The sequence below is a fragment of the Tupaia chinensis genome, unplaced genomic scaffold (assembly GCF_000334495.1).
Source record: "Tupaia chinensis unplaced genomic scaffold, TupChi_1.0 Scaffold000527_1, whole genome shotgun sequence".
Lineage (NCBI taxonomy): Eukaryota > Metazoa > Chordata > Mammalia > Scandentia > Tupaiidae > Tupaia > Tupaia belangeri.
Genome location: NW_006160040.1, coordinates 6,200,144 through 6,220,401, shown reverse-complemented (window position 1 = coordinate 6,220,401; position 20,258 = coordinate 6,200,144). Strand labels below are relative to the sequence as shown.

Sequence of the window (20,258 nt, the reverse complement as noted above, 5' to 3'; positions counted from 1 at the left end):
CCTTTAAATGGACCTTGTAAAGTAGGTATTATATGCTATTTTGCTTTTCTAGGCTGTCTTTGTAACTGATATTTGCCAAATGATGACATGTGCCTGCATGGCAAAATAACCAGGCTTATAAATTCATTCTCGTTTAATATAAACCACCACAAATATAATAAGGCATAGACTTTTGATCATGCTCATCCCATGTTTTAAAAAACTAATAAAGTTTGGAACCTTTCACCTTCAAACTTTTGACTCCTATAACTCTAAACTTAAATATCCTTATTCCAATGTTAGACTACAGATGTACAGTATTTGGTCAAGTAGACTATAGAAAAACATATAAACAGAAAATTTCCTGAATGTCACTAGACAATTAATTAAGCAAACTTTTATTGAAGCTTAAATTGTGGTACAGAAATACATTTCAACTGATTTAAGTCCAACACCAATGAAGGGAGAAATTATGGCACTGAAACTTTTCCTCCGCTATCATACTAGGATTAATTTAGGATTACTATTCAATCTGTAGTTTTCACTTCTTTAGGCTTCGTTTCACACAAATCTGCAGGTTTTCAGTATTAGAATTCTGATATCTATTACAAAGAAAAAAAATCAGCCCTCAAGTCAACAACTGTCATCAAATCTACTGGGATACTGTTCACGAACAAAATCCACTTTGAGCACTCGTCCTCAAAACAGAACACCTCAATATATTAGGAGCTCTGCTCATTACAGAATCAAACTGAATGCACTGATTGAAAGCTTCCCTCAATGAAACTTTCAAAATGCTTAAAATAAAAGTCTAAATAGTGTTCCAACCACTTGATTTCAAACCAAGTAGATTTTGTTTAGAAACACTAAAAAGGTGTTTCATTTACAAATATAGAAGGAACAAAAACACCACTGCATCAATCCAGAAATTATCAAAAAAAATTATGAGTACAGAATTTATTCAACTTTGCTGTTCTCAGTTGCCTTAAGTCCCACAGTATTTGCATAAAAGATGCCCAACTCTTCAAAGCCTATACTCTTATTTTTCATAGAACAGTTTTGATTTTTGCATGGCATATTTACTTATATATCCACTTCATGGTTTATATTTGAATAACCTGGACAACTCTGATTCTGGGCAGTTATTCATTTAATCTTTTGAATGTCATGGTGAAAGAACACCAGACAAAAAGATGAAGCTGGAACACTCACATGCATCACAAAGTCACAGAACTTTTAAGTCACAAGATGATTAACATTGATTCTGCTTTGAACCAAAGTTTAAAGTATGCTATTAATGGAAATTAGTGGAAACGGCTGTTAAAGGGAACAATACAATCTGATTTGACTTATCAAAGCCAATACAACCTTTATGCTAAATCTCCCTGCTAATCAACTTAGTGATAAAAATCCTTTTATACTACTACTTAGCAAATTAGTAAAGGCATGGTACTCATTAGAAGTTAATCTCATTTACTGAGAAGCACAGAATAGCATTAGGTTTCCACAGCTGAGCCATTACACTCTAATCTTAATCTAAAATTCTCTAGAGTGTTTCCTGCTAATCAACACCAGAGATGTTTATCACTACCTTGCAACAAAAGAACCCATGTCAATAAAAATGAGGCCAAATTTCTATGCTCTTAAAAGGAAATTAAGTCCAGGAACCATCCCTCATTTCCCTTATCTGGGGTATAAGATTAATATATAAACCCATAGTGTAACAGTGTATTGCTTTGGTTGGGGGGGCTGGGGGAAAGACACCATGATGAGGGAAGAAGTCAACTGAGGGACTACAAACATAGGGACAATAACGTTAGAGTCATAATACACAGACTGAGTAACTGGAATCATTTTCTTAAGAGGACTCGACTCATGGAAGAAAAACTTTAATTGCTGTTGCAAAAAATCATCTATATGAAGTATAAATTGGTTTCAATAACATTAGTAGAGAATATGTTCTAAAAAGTGGAGGTAACTGTATGTGAAATTCTGGCAGCAATAGAACAGTCCCAGATGGTTAGGCTGAGGCCAACACCTAATGAGGACGAAAGCCTTGTCTGTGGGGAATTTTGGACGATACCTGGAGAAATATTACACTGTGCATAAACCAAATTGAATTGTTTTCACAAGTGTTGTAAAGTTTCATACAGTAAAAGGTTTTTTCTACATGCACTTCAATTTCACAGCAAGAGTGGCATAGTATACCTAAACACAGAAGAGAGCATTCATGCAAGATATCTAACTCCTTGATATAATAATGCATACAATTCAAAATGATTACACTATCATTACATCTAGGGCTTTCTGCAACTACAAGGTGGTGGCTATGGAAAACAGGGCCCCCGGTATCAACATCTAGAAAGCAGCCACCACCACCCACTTGTGTTCTCTTTTTGCGTTTTTTCTTCATTCTTCTTAATCAACTCTGCTGTTGTTGCTGTTTCTTAGCAAAACTGGTAAAAACAAAATTGTAATCATTGAACATAGCACTCTGGCAATCAAGACGCTTAAAACCTTCAATCTTCTGGGGTGAAGAAAGCACTGTGCGACATTTAGAACTCTGGGGAAAAAAATTTAAATAACCATTAATGCTTCCAATCTGCAGAAGTATCTCAAACAAAACAGTTACACAATAAGTAGACTCCATCTTAACAAAACTATAGCATCTGAGTTAGTTTAGCTGCCTTCCTTAGGGCTAGATGGGGTAAGGCATTCTACAGACCCCCCTACTAAGCCTGTCCACAGGGAAAATAAATAGGACAATAAGCTCATTAATTGGGTGAGACATATAACAAGGACTGATTGAAATCTTATGAGATACTTGAAGCTCTTCATCTACCATCTACCAGCAAACACAGTTAGCAGCAGTATCTCTCCACAGCTAAGTGACTAGGTGTGTACCATCCTAGAATATATCTTTTAAAAAAAAAAAAAAAGTCTGTCAGCAAGCCTGATATGCGATAAGAGTCGCAATGCCTCGATCTATTTCTAACCCCAGATGATGGGTATAAAGCATACAGGGAAGTCTTCTGATGTAAACCTAGAACCTTTCCATGTGGATCCGCCTTGTGGTTTTGCATTACTGCTGCTTTACCATGTGGGCCCCTTAAACTATGACAAGCCTAATTATCCTCATTTTTTAAAGGATTTTATTCAGTAAAAAATCAAATTACCTGATTAACAAACAAGGTGGTCACGAATTTTCCTGGCTTGAAGACTTCCACAACTTTCCTGATCAGGTCATCATAGGAGGTCTGACTTAAGTTTGTTTCAAAGCTAACATAAGAAAATTCTGGTTCTGGAGTGATGTGAATAGTCCAATATGTTCCCTTTGAAAAAATAGATTTTTGTTAATAATGGAAGACAAATTTAAATACTTAAGGAATTACTGAATCAAGATATAGTTACTTACATCCGATTTCATTCCATTCATTGAATACCCACAAGGATTGAATAGGGTGGCATCAATGACAGAACCTGGTATCAGGTCACGAATTCCACTCTCCTGGAAAAAAGACCAAAGATGGAATCCAGCAATAATTCTTTTTTTCATGTTCACTATTTCCTTCCCCACATCCAACAGGGTCTTCCTGCTACAATCCACCTCTTCAGCCTTAGCTAGCCAGGACTGGAGGCACTCACACCTGGTATGTACAGAGAAGCCTTGGGGTACAAACCTAGGATACCTTCCCATGTGGGTTCAGTTGTGTTACCACTGTGCCATAATCTAGCCTATCTAAAAAGAAGTTTTATTGAAAATGCTTACACGAGTGACATCCTTTGCAGTAACACCATCTTTCATGTAGAACTGGTCCATAACTGCTGGGTCAAGCTCACTCATCAGAATCTCCAGGGTTTGATCTGGCTGACTGATTACCCGACTCTCTGGGAAATCCAGAGTATACAAGTACCTACATAAAGTTAAAAAAGTAATTTGTAAAAATGATAATTGGCAACTTTAAAAAACATATATAGAAAACATAATCTCACAAAATTACATTGAACATACCAACAGTCAGAATTCATACGTCCCATACAATATGCTGCTCCATCTGTTGAGGAAAGAGAATATAAAATAAACATCCACTTCACAAAATGGCTTATATTACCTTCCAACAAACAAGATGATAAATCAACATTTGCCTGTCACCTATGTCATCAGTGAAGGGAAATATAAGTGGGTGAATTCCAGCAGGATTCTTCCAAACCCTTATTTAACAAAATAAATAAATACATAAATTGATTTCTGGCCATTACTGAAATACACTTAGGTGGGCCAACAGGTGGATAAGGTGCTAGATCCCACAGAGCTGACTCTGACATGGCAGTCTGAAAACACACCAGGTGCATGTGTGTGCCTGCCCAAAATCCTGAAAGAAGAATGGAGAAGAGAAGGGACTGTGGCGTGGCCACAGTGGAATGAAAAAGTAGGAAAGAAAAGTAAATATAGTATGTTATACTTGCATAAATATGCTCACATATATTAATAGATCTCCAAAAAGTTAGATACTCTAAGAAAACAAGTTTAAATACTACTTACTTGGGAAAATTGCATTAAGAAACTCTATCTCTTCCTGGAAATTCCGGTGTGGGTACCCTTGGTGAGAAGGCTTCATGAAATTCTTACGAGAATAAAAGAAGCTCTTAAAAAGAAAGAAAGAAAAGACAAATAGGTAAATTTAAGACACAGAATTAGGGGCTGGCTGGTTAGCATGATGGCTAAAGGTGTTGGACTCCCACATAGATGACTACAGTTCAAGTCCCAGACCTGGTGGCTTGCTTTCTGTCTGTCTCATTCTGGTCAAATTAAAGATAATGATAAATAAAAGAATTTTTAAAAGGACACAGAATGTTATCACTTTTTCTAAACTCTTCTACATGTCAAAAATTAGCAACTTCTAAGCATGCACAAGTTATCTCAGCAGATTCTAGTTTAATCTTGCATTCATGTATATTTTAAATATTGCCAATTTTATGAAAAGTGTTTTTGCTATAAGGGTACATGTATTCGTCAGAGAGAGGGAGAGTAAAAAATCAGTCCCTGGGGGGATGGCCATGCTGCAATCCCTTCTCTTCCACTCACCTCTGAGGATTTTTTGCATACACACACACACATACCTGGGGTAATCCTTAAGTCACCAGGTCTGGGATTTGAACCATGAAGCTGGCTATGTGAAATGAAGCACCTCAACCTTCGTGCCACCTGCTGGCTCCAAATACTGTAATTTTAAAAAATTCTGGAATAGTGAATAAAATGCTCAGTTTCTGATGATTTCTCTAATAATTACAGAGACAGAGTATGTTTCTTTCTAGAATAGTGTATTTTTTTCCTTTTCTAATAATGATTTTATTTGGGACTAGCACATGGCGAAATGGTTACATTGCTGGACTCCCATGTAGTCAATTACAGTTCAAATTCTGGACCCAGCAGCTTCAAACTCACAATGGGCATGTGTGCCCAATATCCCAAGAGGAGAATGGAGGAGAGGGGACTGCAGTGTGGCCATCCCCCCTGGGGGGTAATTTCTTGCTTTCTGTCTGTTTGGAGAGTGCACGTGCCCTATAGCAAAAATCTCTCTCTCTCTCTCTCTCTAAAAAAAACAAAAAGAATTACTTTATTTACTTTTATTTATTATTATTATGGCCACTCTATCATCCCTTCCCCTGGAATTTTGGGCACACACATACAAACAAGCAAACAGCTAATTACCAAGTAGCCAGTTCAGGATTAAACCAGTTAGCCATGCAGGAATCCAGTGCCTTAACACCCCAACACCTGCTAGCCCCCATACATTTAGTTTTAAGTCAGTGATCCAATTTGTTAAGCATACATCACCTTAAATTTCTTATAAGGATTAAAAGTAGCAAAACTGTATTAGGATCCTAATGATAATCTATCCTTTCCTTATGACATGAAATAACCCACTGACTCATCAGAAAATTATACTCTGGGATCAGTAGACAGCATAATGATTATGTTGCTAGACCCCCATGCATCCAACTGCAGTTCAAGTCCGAGATCTGGAAGCTTAAAATGGGTGCGTGCATGTGTGCCACAAACCCCGAAAGGATGGAGAAGAAATTATAGTATCACCATTGGGGGGGGGGAGGGGGAGAAATAAATAAATAAAACCCCTCTAAATAGAAACACCTTAATTTTTAAAAACTGTCAAAATTTAACTCAATATTGGGACCAGCAGGTGGCATGGTGGTTAAAGACACTGACTCCCACATGGATGACTAAGGTTTGAGTCCCAGACCTGGTGCATTTTCGCGCTTTCCCTCCCTCTTTCGAACTCTCACTCTGTCCCTCCTCTGGTCAAATTAAAGTAAGATAAATAAATAAATAAAATGAATAATGTTAAATAAAATAATTTTTAAAAATTAACTCAATATTGACAGTTAAGGGACCAGCAGTTGGCTTAATGGTTGTGTCACTGAACTCTCATATAGCTGACTGCAGTTTTTTGAGTCCCGGACCTGGTGGTTTAAACTCACAATGGGTGTGTTCGTGCGTGCCCAAGATCCGGAGAGAAGAATGGAGAAGAGGTTGTGGCATGGCCATACCTTCTGGGAGGTGATTTCTTGCTTTCGACTGACTGACTCTAAACTCTTCATTACGAAGACTGGATAATGTAAACATTTTCTTGCCTTCCCTTCTCTTTTCTACTGCTTCTCTATTTATAGTACCTGTGTTGAGAAATTATTAGAATTTTCTGCCTTCACAATCGCTTTCTTCTTAGCTGAATTCCATCCCAATTTATTCTCTTTTTTTTCTCCAATTTATTCCTTGCTTCTATTTTTTCTACTCCTTTTGGAGTCAACATTTCAGTTCTTTTTCTCCTGTGATTTGAACGTCTTACCACACTCTTATGCATTATAAAGGAGGAAACCAGCAGTTAGCGTAATGGCTATGTCGCTGGACTCCCACGTAGTCGACCGCGGTTCGTGTCCCGGACCCGGTGGCTTAAAACTCACGCCGGGCGCGTGTGCGTGCGTGCCCAAGATCCCAAGAGGAGAATGGAGGGGAAGGGATTGCAGCGTGACCATCCCCCCTGGGGGGTGATTTCTCGCTTTCTGTCTCTATGTCTCTCTCTGTCTGTCTGAACTCACAATGACATACTTTCAATGGGTGTACTGGCGAGTAAATGAAAAATACCTCAAAAAAAAAAAAAAAAAAAAAAAAAAAAAAGGAGAAGTATATAAATTTACCACAGGCATACCACAGCATACGAGCCCTAACATTTACATCTGAGAAAATGTACTTTGGATTACTTACTTGAATTGAGTCAAACCCACTGTAATCCCTAGCAAGTTTCAACAGGGGAACCAGTGCTTTCAGCAAGAGGGTGGTACCACATGTCTTCAAAATGAAACGTCTCTTGGAGACAAACATGCTACTCTCACTGCAATCAAAAAAAGGCACAATATTATACTGATATTTATGTATAAATGATAGGATTAATATATTGTTGGATTCTCATTTATAATTTTTGGCTAGTACTTATAATTGTAATGTACTACTACTGGGTCATCAGAAAAGTCATGATGCATTTTTGCACAGAAAAACAAGATATATCTTGACTTTTACAACAACCCAATATATAGTATTTTCTCTATTTTACCAAAATACCAGTTTAAGAACCCCACAGCAACAGGCTTTGAAGTAGATATAAAGCACGTTAGCTGATAACACACAATCCTCCATTTATCTGTAACTAGTTAATATCGTTTGAGAATGTCAGAAGATCTATGCTTCTGTTACACAGGATATTCACAAACACGTGAATATAAAAGCTTTCAGATAGCTAATTATGAACAATAGTCTAGCAAAGGGTCACTGTTATATGCCTGACGTGATTCACTACACTTACACCCTACCTCATCTTGTACCATCCACTTACCTGTTATTTATGTAATCATCTCATTATTTCTTTCACTAGATAATAAGCTTCATGAGGAAAGTAATGTTTGTCTTTACTCACCATTATATCCCCAGGGCTAGGTACATAGTATTTTGATAAACACCTGTATATACCAAATGTGAGCTTAGTGAAAAGCAGTGACCTTATGTACCTTGTTCAATCCAATAGCCCCAAGGCCTGTCTCAATATATACATATAAAGCATTCAAAATACTCACCAAAAAAATTATCCTTTTATAAAAAGTTGAATGGCAATCCTATTCATTTACTAAGCCCATTTACACTTTGGCGAAACTGGGTAAAGATGAACGTATGCCAGCCTAGCTTTCTTTAATAACGTCTTCAAGGGAAGAATGGCAACTTCGCTAATAACCTAGTAAACCTATACAAACTTGTTAGGTAAGGTTTCCTTCAAATCCTATTACCTATAATACCAGAATCACCAATATATTACTTTATACTCTCATAATATTAAAAATAATTCGGGGGGTGGGAAACACCAGCAAGTGGCATGGTGGTTAAGGTACTAGACACTCCCACATGGCAAACCATGGTTGGAGTCCCGGATCTGGTGGTTTGCTTTCTTTCTCTCTTGTATCTCTCTCTCTGGTTAAATTTTTAAAAATATGTGAATACATACATAAAATTAAATAATTCTTTTAAAAAAAAATTCTGGGGACCAGCAGATGGTGTAATGGTTACTTCACTGGACTCCCAAGTAGTCAACTGCAGTTCAAGTCCCAGACCCAGCGGCTTAAAACTCAGGCCAGGTGTGAGTGCATACATGCCCAAGATCCCAAGAAGAGACTGGAGGAGAAGGGTTGCGGCATGGCCATACTCCCTAGGTGATTTCTCTCTTTCTGTCTGTCCCCGTCTATCTTGCGAGGGCACACACCCCATAGCAAAAACATCTCTCTCAAAAAACATTAAAAAGAAAAAAAATTCTTTATTCGCTTTTACCCCAAACTTGAGAACAATTGGATATTTCACATCACATTATGGTTAGAATGAACCTGGCTGACAATTGTTTGATAAGACTTACCTGAGTACATAAGCTTCCTGCTTGTCAGTTTTTGTCACACTTATGATTGAACATTGCACATCCTTCAAAAGTATGTCCCACTCAGATCTATTATTAACAAAAAAAATACAATGAATTCGTAATAGTATTTGCCCACTCTCAAAAATTACAAAGCTCTCACACTTCAACAAATTTTCCAATTAAGACTTTTTTCTTGTAGTCTTTTAGAGCCCATTAAAAACAAGGAACTCCAGTAACTCACTTCTGATAAATAAATTCAAGCCATAATAGCATATGTACCTTTCAAATTCACAATTTTTTAAACCTTACTTTAAATGTTTTCCCTTCATTAGCATGCACACTAAAAAGAGACAACTGAAAAATAGTTCCATAGAACAGCTTAAAATTGCCAGATTAAAGGCTAGACGATATTTTAAAGCCCTTAATATTTGCCAGGTCTCTTATCCAGATGACACCTTTTAAGAGAAATCCAACACTATGGGCAGTACCAGAATGTTTTATTCTCTTACATCAAAAAACAAGCATAATACCAAACAATCCAGCTAGAATTTTGTGATTGTTTTACCATTTTGTTAAAATAAACTGTTACTGTTCCACTTGAAAATCTTAGTAAGTTACAAGACCAGCAGATGGCATAATGGTTATGTTGCCGGACTCTTACAGTCTACCGAGCTTCAAATCTCGATAGCGACTTGAAACTCATGCTTGGTGCCCAGGATCCCCAGAGGTGAAGGGATTGCACAACATTGGTAAGTGCTGTGCGTAAGGGAAGGGAATTGAAAGTGTGTCTAGGCCTTGTTGGGAGGTGCTTTCTCCATCACCCTTTCTTTCATGCACAACATACCCTCTGGAATTAAAAGAAAAGTAGTTTAGGGGCCAGCAGGTGGTCATGCAGTGACCCCTTCTCCATTTCTCTAAATCATCAGGATTCTGAACATGCACATGAGCTGGGCACCCAGCTATTGGGTCATTGAGAAAGTCTAGGTGCATTTTTTTGCATATAAAAAATGTCATGGCTTTTTTGATGACATATATCACGCATGGCCAGCTCGTGGATTAAAAAACATGCCAGGCACATGTACATGTATGCCCCAAATCTCAATGGTACGGTCATTCCCCTGGGAGTGTGCTCTCTCTCATATTCCCTCTCTCAGGTGAGCACATGTGCCCTATAGTACACATACACAAAAGAAAAGCTTAAACCAACATAATGCTATACATGCACATAAAAGAAAAGTGAAAGAACCAACTCTAAAACTGCTACAAATCATTCTTTTCTTAATCTTGCAATTGGGTGCATGTCCCAAGTGGAGAGAAAGAAACCAATAAAACACCTCTAATTGGGGGATGGCCACATCCCAATTCCTTCTCCATTCTCCTCTTAGGATTTTGGGAAGCACACACATCTGGCATGTTTCTCAAGTTATTAGGATCAGGAAACTGTTTCATAAGCCATGTGGGACTCATCCACCTTAACCACCATGCTGGTGCAGCACAACATTATTTTCTTACATTTCTATGGAAGAAAACAGGCCCGCTTTTGTAAATAAAGTTACTGAAACATGGCCACATCCATTCCACTATATATTGTGTTAGGGTTATTTTCTTCCTCCAAGGGCCGAGCTGAGCAGTTGCAACACAGACTGCTTTACAAAACTTACAAGTTATTCTCTGGACCTTTGCAGAAGGTTTGCTGGTTCCTGTTTTCAAGCGCCCTGCTTCTGTTTAAATTAATGACAGAGAAAGCAAGGTGTTTTATATAGCTGACTGAAAAACATCCTGAATTACATGATTTCAACATCAGACAGTATCAAGTTGATGTCACAATGGGCTCGATAATGATGGTAAAAGGTGCCTGTGTTTTCTTCCCAAACTTGCTACACTGAGACTGATAATTACTAGTTTGTATTATGTCTATTTCACAAAACTGGTCTATTTTGCCAGTCTTTGCTATTATTACAATACTGCAATTTTTAAGCAGAGTTTGATAAGTAAAATGGACAAATATAAAGCTAAGACTAGATCCTTTTGAGATGTTTGTATCCTAGAATAGAACAGTACTAACAGTAATTTTATCCGAATCAATAAAACATGAAATGACCAACTCTTTTCAAAGTAAAAAGTAAGTAATTTAGAGCTAGCCCATAGTGTGGTGGTTGAGGTAGCTAGATCCCACATGTCCAAACGAGTAGTTTGAGCCCTAGACCTGGCAGCTTCAAAAACACACTGGGTTAAGTGTGCATGCATGCCCCAAAACCCCAAGAGGAGACTTGGAGAAGGGACTGCAGCATGTCTATACCCAGGAGAGAGTCCTCACTTTCTCTAACCCTCCCTCTCTGCCTCTCTGCCTCCCTCCCTCTCTCCAGTGAGAGCACACACACTTGAGGGGAGGGGAAAAGGCAAGTAATTTAGGGATCAATCTTGTGATGAAGCAGGTAAGCACAATGCTGACTGTGGTCTGAATCCCAGTTCTGGAGGCTTGAAAGACATGACAGGCACCTGTATGTGTATGCCCCAAATCCCAACAAGATGGGGAAAAAAAAAAATGCAGCCTGACCATACCTCACTGAGAGGGAGGAGTTGCTTTCCCTCCCCTTCTCTTTGGTGAGTGCATGAATATTGTGGAAATTAAAATATGTAAGTAATTTAAAAAATAACTGAAGTATTTGGGGCAAAGGTGCCAAAATTGCACAATGAAGAGGGGCAGTCAGTCTCTTCAACAAATGATGCTAGGCAAATTGTGCATCTACCCATAATAGAATCAAGTTGGATCTTTATACTATACCATATACAAAAATTAACTCAAATTGTATCAAAGACCTAACGTAAGAAATAAAACTATAAAATCTCCTAGAATACATAGAGTAAAAGCATCAGGACACTGGATTTGGCAATGATTTCATGAATATGATAGCAAAGGCATGAACAAAAGAAAAAAAAAAAGAAAAAAGAAAAAATAAAAATAAAAGGGACTACAAATAATAATAAAAAAACCCCACCTCTGTATGAAAAGCAACAATCAACAGAGTAAAAAGACAACCTACAGAATGGGAGAAAATTATTTGCAAATCATATTTGATACGATGTTAACAGCCAGAAAAAAATGAACATCCACAGTAAATAAAAAAGGCCATGTGATCAGGCCAGCTGTGGTGGCACAGCACCACATAATACTCTGAGATGTTGATGCCAGATGGGAAGTCCCAGGTTTTGGTCCAGAAGTCTGTATGTATATGTTGGATACAAGTGTCTGTGATCCTGGCTGGCTGGGAGTGGGTCACCACGTCATGAAAGTCCTCTTGGGTGTGCGTGTCTCCCTTATACAAATCTCCGGATAATTTTTTTTTTAAAGACAATTAAAGGGGTGGGTGGTGTGGTGGTTAAGGGTACTGGACTCCCACATGGCCAACCATGGCTGAATCCTGGACCTGTCGGTGTGCTTTCTCATTTCCCCCCTCTCTTGCTCTGTCTCTCTCTGGTCAAATTTAAATGAAGTTAAATAAAATAATTCTTAAAAAAAGAAAAAAGGAAAAAAAAATTGGGCAAAGAACTTAAATATTTTCCAAAGATACAGAATTGGCCAGTAAGCACCTGAAAAAGGAACACAAACCAAAACCACTATGAGATATCAGCTCACACCCCCTTAGGATGGCAACTACGGAAAGAACAGAAAATAACGAGTGCTAGTGAGAATATAGATAAATTGGAAATCTGTGGACTACTGGAGCTGAAAAATAGTGGATTTTATCGAAAATTGTATAGAAGATTTTCAAAAAATTAAATATAAATCCACAAGTTATCCAGTAATTTTACTTTTGGGTATATAGCCAAATGAATTGATAGTTAGGTCTAGAAGACAGATCTGTACTCTGATGTTCACTATAGCATTTATTCACAATAGTCAAGGGGTGGAAGCAACCTAAATGTCCATATGTGGTATAAGCATACAATAGATTATGTAGTCTAAGACGGAAACCCCTAAGCTGGCCCTGTGGCCTAGTATCTCCTCCCCTCCCCCCTTTTTGAGAGATTTTCGTTATTGGCTATGTGCGCTCTCCAGAGACACAGAGAATAAGAAATCATCCCCTGGGGAAATGGCCATGGTGCAATCCCTTCTCTTCCGTTCTCCATTTAGGATTTTGGGCATGTACACACCATACGCCTGGAGTGAGTTTTAAGTCCCTGAGACTCAAACTGTGGTTGGCCATGTGGGAGTACAGTGCCTTAACCATTATGCCACTTGCTGGCCCTGGCCTGGCATTTTTTTTTTTTTGAGAGGTTTTTCACTATAGGGCGCATGTGCTCGCCAGACAGACAGAGAGACAAAAAGCAAGAAATCACCCCCCAGAGGGGATGGCCACCCTGCAATCCCTTCTCCTCCATTCTCCTCTCGGGATCTTGGGCACGCACGCACGCACACGCGCCCGGCGTGGGTTTTAAGCCACCAGGTCCGGGACGCGAACTGTGGTTGACTACGTGGGGGTCCAGCGACATAGCCATTACGCTAACTGCTGGTTCCCCTGGCCTAGCATTTAAGAAGCTGGATCCCATAAGGCAGGCCACAGTTTAAATTTCAGCCCCTGAGACTTGAGAGACATGCTGGGCACATGTGAATGTATACCCCAAATCCCAAAAGGATGAAGACATAGAGAAGGAATAGTTGCAGACCATGTCCCATAAGAGATGATTTCTCCCTTCTCTCTCTGCAAAGTGTACATACTCTGGCAATAAATAAAAAGCCTCCAAGTAATCAGATTACCCATTACTTCTTAAGGGAAAAAAAAGCGGGTTTCAGAGTTAAGTAATTTACCCAAAGTTACTATGAAAGATAGACTGAAGCTTCCCAATTTAGGCCCTAGCCTGACAGCTTGGCTTAGGTCTGCTTCAGAGAGTCCCATTACCACATTACATTCAGACAGCCTACATACCTTATTCAAGGCAGTATTAGTCTTTGAGTCAAAAGTATTCTAAAATATGATATGATTCTTGAGCAAACCTAGAATGATCAGAAGTTAGATTCTGCAGATATTCTCCTAGGGTAGTCAATTCAGGTATCTATAGAAATGAGCTTAACTCTTTTATTCAAAGAAACTTACCCAGAATGCAGCAACACTGCTAATTATAATCACAGTATCAATTTGTTTATCTAAAGTTTTTACCCCCAATTTAAAATCCTTATCAGTAGTATAGTTACTATGCCTCTCAACTTACTGATGCTTTCACTGTGTGCTTCTTCAAGATGGAGAATCCGGAAAAAAAAACCCTTTGAAACTGCTGTGAAGAATGTAATGAGAAGCCTAACTAGTTAAAAAAAAGCTTTCCTACTCCAAAACATTCATAAGGTTTTTAGAAAAAAAGGTTGTAAATCCTTTCTATGTAAACTATTGATAAAATTTTGAGTAAAAAGAGTAAAAGCAGAACATTTCACCAGTCTGTTCCAACATTAGAGACTCTAGTTTTCATATTATCCCACTAACTATATAAAGTACCTCTAACCTTCCCCCAAATCATAAATTTATCCTCTTTGCCTCCACCTTATTACTAAGAATAGCTAAAGGCTGTAATGGATTCTTAAGCAAAAAAAAGGATTTTACAGTCCTGAAAGATTAAACTATCTTTTCTCACCACAACTTCTTATTTTCTAACAGACCTCCCCCTCACAACTCCCACCCTCCTCAAAGCTGTCATTTCTTATAAAATAAAGGCTTTCTGTGTACAGCACTTTACTCAAGCAATTGTTAAGTCATCTTTACATGGCCACTTATTTTTTCCACATTCTTTCAAAATATGAAAAATAAAACTACAGATCAACTGTGAGAAACTGCCCCTCACTTTTAAATATTTCAACTTCCAAAGAGTGAATTTTAGAAAATTCACAAATTATAATTGGTTCCCTTATCCTTCAGAATATGCCTACATTGATCTTCTCAAACATATTGTTAAAAAAGGCAAAATCGGGGACCAGCAGATGGCATAATGGCTATGTCGATAGACTCCTATGTAGTCGACCACAGTTCGAGTCCTGGACACAGTGGCTTAAACTCAAGCCAGGTGTGTGTGCACGTGTGCCAAAGATCCCCAGAGGGGAATGGAGAAGAAATTGCTGCTTGGCCATCCCTTAAGGGGTGATTTCTCGCTCTTTTGTCTTTCTGGCAAGCACACAAGCCCTGTAGCAAAACAAAACAAAACACAAACCAACAAAAACCCAAAACGAAAAAGCAAGCCTCTCCAAAAAATAAGGGGTAGGGGGGAGACAAAAGCAAAAACCTCAAGCCAAGCCTACATAGTATGCCCTTGTCTCTCACAGAAATTGAGAAGGGAGAAACCTTCAACATTGTACAACATTGTACAATCTGTTCAGATTATACTCAAGGTAAACTATTGATTTACACGCAAGTAAATGGTCTGCAAAATGATAATTTTTTTTAAAACAGTGGGGGTCAGCAGTTGGCATAATGGCTTAAACTGACGGAGCATGCATGCCCAACACCCCCCCCCAGGGGGGGTGATTTCTTGCTTTCTGTTTCTCTGCCTCTGCCCTATAGCAAAAACCTCTCCCAAAAAAAGGTGAAAATTCAGGAAGTGGGTTCTAGCTTGACTCAGTTAAAGCTTAGAAAGATGAGCCAAGTTTGCTTAAAGTATATTCTATCCCTTTATAAATATAAAACCAACTTGATGGAGTACAGATCTAAATATGAAAGGTAAAACAACTCTCAGGGGAGAAAGAAACAATGCCCCATGTCACCCAGACCTTGGGATGGATGAGCAAGGGTATCTGAAATATTGATAGGATACAAATAGTGCTAATCACTGAAGTGAAAACATAAACACTCTGGACTTTCTTTAAAATTTTAACTTCTGGGACCAGCAGTAGGCGTAATGACTATGTAGCTGGACTACATGATTGGAGACCCAGACCTGGTGGCTTAAACTCATGCTGGGCGCATGGATGTGTGTGCCCATCTCCGGGGGGGGGGGGGGTGATTTCTCGCTTTCTCTCTTTCTGGCGAGTGCACAGAAAAAACAAACAAACTAAAACACCTAACAAAAAAATTTTTTTTAAACTTTTGTGGTCTGCTCCATGGCCAGATGGTTAGGGCAGTATGATCCCACATGGAGTCCCAGACCCAGTGGCTTGATAAACACTCATGGTGCCAAGTGTATGCTTGCCCCAAATCCTAAAAGCATAAAGAAATAGAGAAGGAACTGCAGCATGAGCATGCCCCAGAGGGGTGGCTTTCTCCCTTCTCCATTTAGAGAGTGCACATACTCTGGCATTTAAAACAAAAATGACAACAAAAAGAGGGGCTGACAGGTGGCATGGTGGTTAAAGGCATTGGTCTCCCACGAAACTGACCATGGTTCAAGTCCCAGGCCTGGAGGTTTGCTTTCTCACTTTCCCCTTCTCACTCTACTTCTTTAGTCAAATTAAAAACAAAGAAAGAAAATTAAGTAAAGAATCTTTAAAAAAGAAAGTATTTCCTGTTTTCTTGGGTAGATACACATGAATGGACTCGTATAATGACAGACTTTAAAAAAAATTTTTTTAAGTTTGCTATGGAGTACATGCACTTGCTGGAATGAGACAGAAATAGTGGAGAAGAGACAGAAAAAGTGAGAAATCATCCACTCAGCATGTTTCTCAGGCTGCTAGGTCTAGGACCCGAACCTGAAAGCTGGTCATGTGGAATCTTTGAGGCCACCAGCTGGCCACAAAGGTTTAACATTTTAAAAAGCTGCCAAAACTATTTTTTGAGGTGGTTGTGCCCTTTTACATATAAGAGCTAAAGCTGGGTATGAGAGTTAAAGTTCCTTTACATCTTTGTTAGGTTTTAGTACCAAGATTGTGCCAAAACTGGGACCAGCAGTTAGCGTAATGGCTATGTCGCTGGACTCCCATGTAGTCGACTGTGGTTCGAGTCCCGGACCCAGTAGCTTAAACTCACACAGGGCGCATGTGTGCAAGATCCTGAGAAGAAGGGATTGTGGTGTGGCCATCCCCCTGGGGGGTGATTTCTTGCTTTCTGTCTCTCTTTCTGGTGCGCGCACATGCCCTATAGCTAAAAAATCCCCCCTCCAATAAAAAGTGTCAAAATGAACTGTATGAAATAACAGTTTTGGTGTTTTCTAAAAACTCTTTTGGCTGAGAGCATATGAGAAACTGGGCTGTGGTCACGTGGGACCTGTTTCTGAACTTTTACCCTGCTAAATGTACATTCTAAGTGTAATCCCTCCAAATTGTTACCCCACCGTGTTATGTGTATGTAAGAATATACAGGCCCTAGGGAGCCACCCTAGTGGTTAAAAGTGCTGGACTCCCACATGACCAACTGTGATTTGAGTCCTGGACCTGGTGGCTTTCTCTCTCTCTCTCGTCAAATTAAAATAGTTAAATGAAATAATTTTTTAAGAGAGAGAGAGAGGGAGAGGGAGAGAGCTGCTAGATCCGAGTCAAACTACAGTCAGCCAGCACCTTAACCACCAACCCACCTGCCAGTCCCAATAAAGTAATTCTTAAAGAAAAAAAAAAAAAGAATATACAGGCCCTAAAGGGAGCAAGTGGAAATGTAACACTTTTTCTTCCGGATCGCACTAGAAGGCTGGCTGGCGAAAGGAGATCACTGATCAAAAACCCTATTGAGGCTGTCTCTTTCTCCCACTGTGCACACTCTCCATCATCATAAAAAAAAAAAAAAAAAAGAGAGACAAAAAATAAACTCAACCCTGAATTCTAACATTTTGGAATATTGGCTATTATTTTTTAAAATGTTTAGATTTTTGCTATAGGGTGCGTGTGTTCGCTGGAGAGACAGAGAGCAGAAAGGGAGAAATCACACTCTAGAGATGTCTAAGCTGCAATCCCTTCTCCAGTCTCTTCTCCAGATTGGGGAGGGGGGAGGATGAGTCCCAAACACTACATCTGCGCTGGCCCAGAAAAGGTATCTGCCCAGGAAGTTTTCCCTGGTATCTTTTTCTGCCTCTAAACATCTGTAGTAATGCCCTCTTTGGACATTGGAACTTCTCTAACGCTTTTATAAACAGATGTCCAGTGTTTATTTCTTAACCAGATCTTTATTTAGCCTTTTCATATTATAATAGAATTATTGGGATGTGAGGCAAGGACATTTTGGCTTTCAGACTATTATTATTAAACAAAAACAAAGCTACACTAGATTATTCTGTAGAAGGATGAACATACTTAAGGCAATCTAAAGCCCTCTAGTGACCCATTTTCTCTCCTTGAATAAAAGTAACCATCAATGGTGCCAGAACACCTTTTAAAGTGCAGTCTTTTGGATTAAAATCCATTACGCTTTCTTCTCCAGCTTTGGTTGATTAAAAGGAAAACGATTTTGTGTCCTTAAGAAGAATCAAAAGTAACACTTTACATGTGTATCTACTTAATCCTCCCAACTACCACAAGATAGGTACCACTATTGTCTTTATTTTAGAGATGAACAAACAGTTCATATAGCTATTAAATGTGGTTTGAATTCAATTATTATTACCAAGGCCATGTACTAAAGCATTTCATTATGCATTACTACTCTTATAGATTACCAATAATCCTTCCACAGGCGTCTCTGGGGCTGATAGTTCACACATCCTCAAAGGTCAGGCTTCATCTAGTTGGCTGTTTGTTGCTCTAACATCTACCACTTTTCAGATAACTTTTTTTCCTAGTACATAACCTAACCAGTGTATCTCTGCCGGACTAGTAACTGGAAAATGCTCCTATAAAGATTTCCAAATGGACTTAATTAAAATTAGGTAGAGATTCCTCAGGTCTTTCTTGCTTAACTTGCAGCTGTTATATGGTAGACAGACTGCAAATGGTGGTTTAACGAATACTAAATGTCCACAAAATATAGGGCACTAAATCGTGAACTCTACAGAATGGAGCATTCAAGTCCTTCAAAGGTTTAACTTCTGCCATCATTTCAAGAGCCACACTGAGGGTGTACAGTTTCACTTAATGAAAGTAAAAAGTAGTTAAAGCCCTTCTCTTACTTGGCACAAATTCTTAATAATCCAAAAAGCCAAGTTTAGATTATACCGTTTTTGCCTAAGAATTCGGCGAGAACAAAGCCCTCTTCCGTTGTAATAATCCCAACAGCAATCATTTTGCCAAACGCCTAGCACAATCACTAGTTTTCAACATCTGCGAAATGGAGGAAATACTAAGCTTCCCCAAATTATCTGAGAAAAATAATCGCTCTTATACTGCATATGTCATGTGTTCAGAACAGAGCCTGGCACATAGGAAGCACTATGGTAAACGTTACAAGTGTCAAAGCTTGAAAAATAAAACCTGTGACATTTCGTCTACCACGATTATTGTTTTCTACAATGGAAAGGTTCTAGACTTCGTACTAGAAACAGGGTTTCCCAACGGGCTTTATGAAGTATCGGCAGCACGTGTCCGCGTAGATTTTCTTCTCCAGTTGCTTTTTGTCAAGAGACGGCTGCGAGTGCAGCCAACATTCCGAAAACGCCGATTGGCCCGCACCCTGAAGCCAGGCCCTCGGCGGGGCCCAGGAGCTCATTGGTCGCCGCCTCTCAATGAAGCGGGCCGCGCCGGTCCCTCCGCCACTCCACCACCTTTTCACTGGTGCGCGAAGGCGCCGAGGCAGCGGCGAGGGCCTGGGAGGGCACCGGGCGGCTGCTGGTGTGAGTGCCGCAGGCGGCCGGGCCCGGGGGTCCGCCGGTACCGCCTGTGCTCCCATGCGCCTGGATTTCCACAGCCATGCCACCCAAGACCCTCTGCGCGACCAGCCCAGCTCTCCCGCGTGCCTGCCCGCCGCGGAGTGGCCCGAATTCCCTTGCTGGAGCTTAAGGCATTAAAGGTATTATGTCCCCAGTCGGACAGGCCTCCCTCCCGTAAATGCGGGCATACCTTACTCCACCCTCCAACTCCTCTGCCCTCCGTGCCCTCCCGGGTCCCGCCGGCTCGCGAACAGGTTACACAACCCAAGGTCAAGAGACGGGAGAGTAGCCCTCCGCGGGTTCCGCGCCGCCTCGCCGCGAAAGGGCTCTGGTGCAGAGCACGTTAGGGCGGCGGGGGGGGCCGGGGGGCCCGGCCACTGCGACACACACCGCGGAGCCCGCCCAGTCCCCGCCGCCCGAGCGCCACACGCCGCCCGCAGGGGCCGGGGCGGGAGGCCTGCTCACAGCCCCTCAGCCTAGGCCGGGAGGGCCCCTCCTCGGCGCCCGCGGCAAGAGCGAGCCCCGCTACAGCCCCGCTCCCTCCCTCCCTCCTCCATTCCCCCAGGCGGGCACGCCCGGATCAGCGCCGGCCAGAGCCCGCCA

The 20,258-nt window shown here is 40.2% G+C and overlaps 1 protein-coding gene across 1 annotated transcript in view; it reads right to left on the bottom strand.

Moving 5' to 3' along the window:
- Window positions 1-360: 360 nt before the first annotated feature.
- The window catches only part of AMD1 (adenosylmethionine decarboxylase 1), a 20,590-nt gene continuing 692 nt past the window's right edge, over window positions 361-20,258 (bottom strand). Inside the window, exons 2-9 of the mRNA XM_006156996.2 lie at window positions 8,949-9,035; window positions 7,262-7,388; window positions 4,523-4,625; window positions 3,992-4,034; window positions 3,749-3,893; window positions 3,395-3,487; window positions 3,156-3,311; window positions 361-2,542 (exon numbers count right to left, since the gene is read on the bottom strand). Coding sequence (XP_006157058.1) covers window positions 2,402-2,542; window positions 3,156-3,311; window positions 3,395-3,487; window positions 3,749-3,893; window positions 3,992-4,034; window positions 4,523-4,625; window positions 7,262-7,388; window positions 8,949-9,035 — 895 coding nt within the window. The 3' untranslated portion in view covers window positions 361-2,401. The remainder of the gene's footprint in view (window positions 2,543-3,155; window positions 3,312-3,394; window positions 3,488-3,748; window positions 3,894-3,991; window positions 4,035-4,522; window positions 4,626-7,261; window positions 7,389-8,948; window positions 9,036-20,258) is intronic.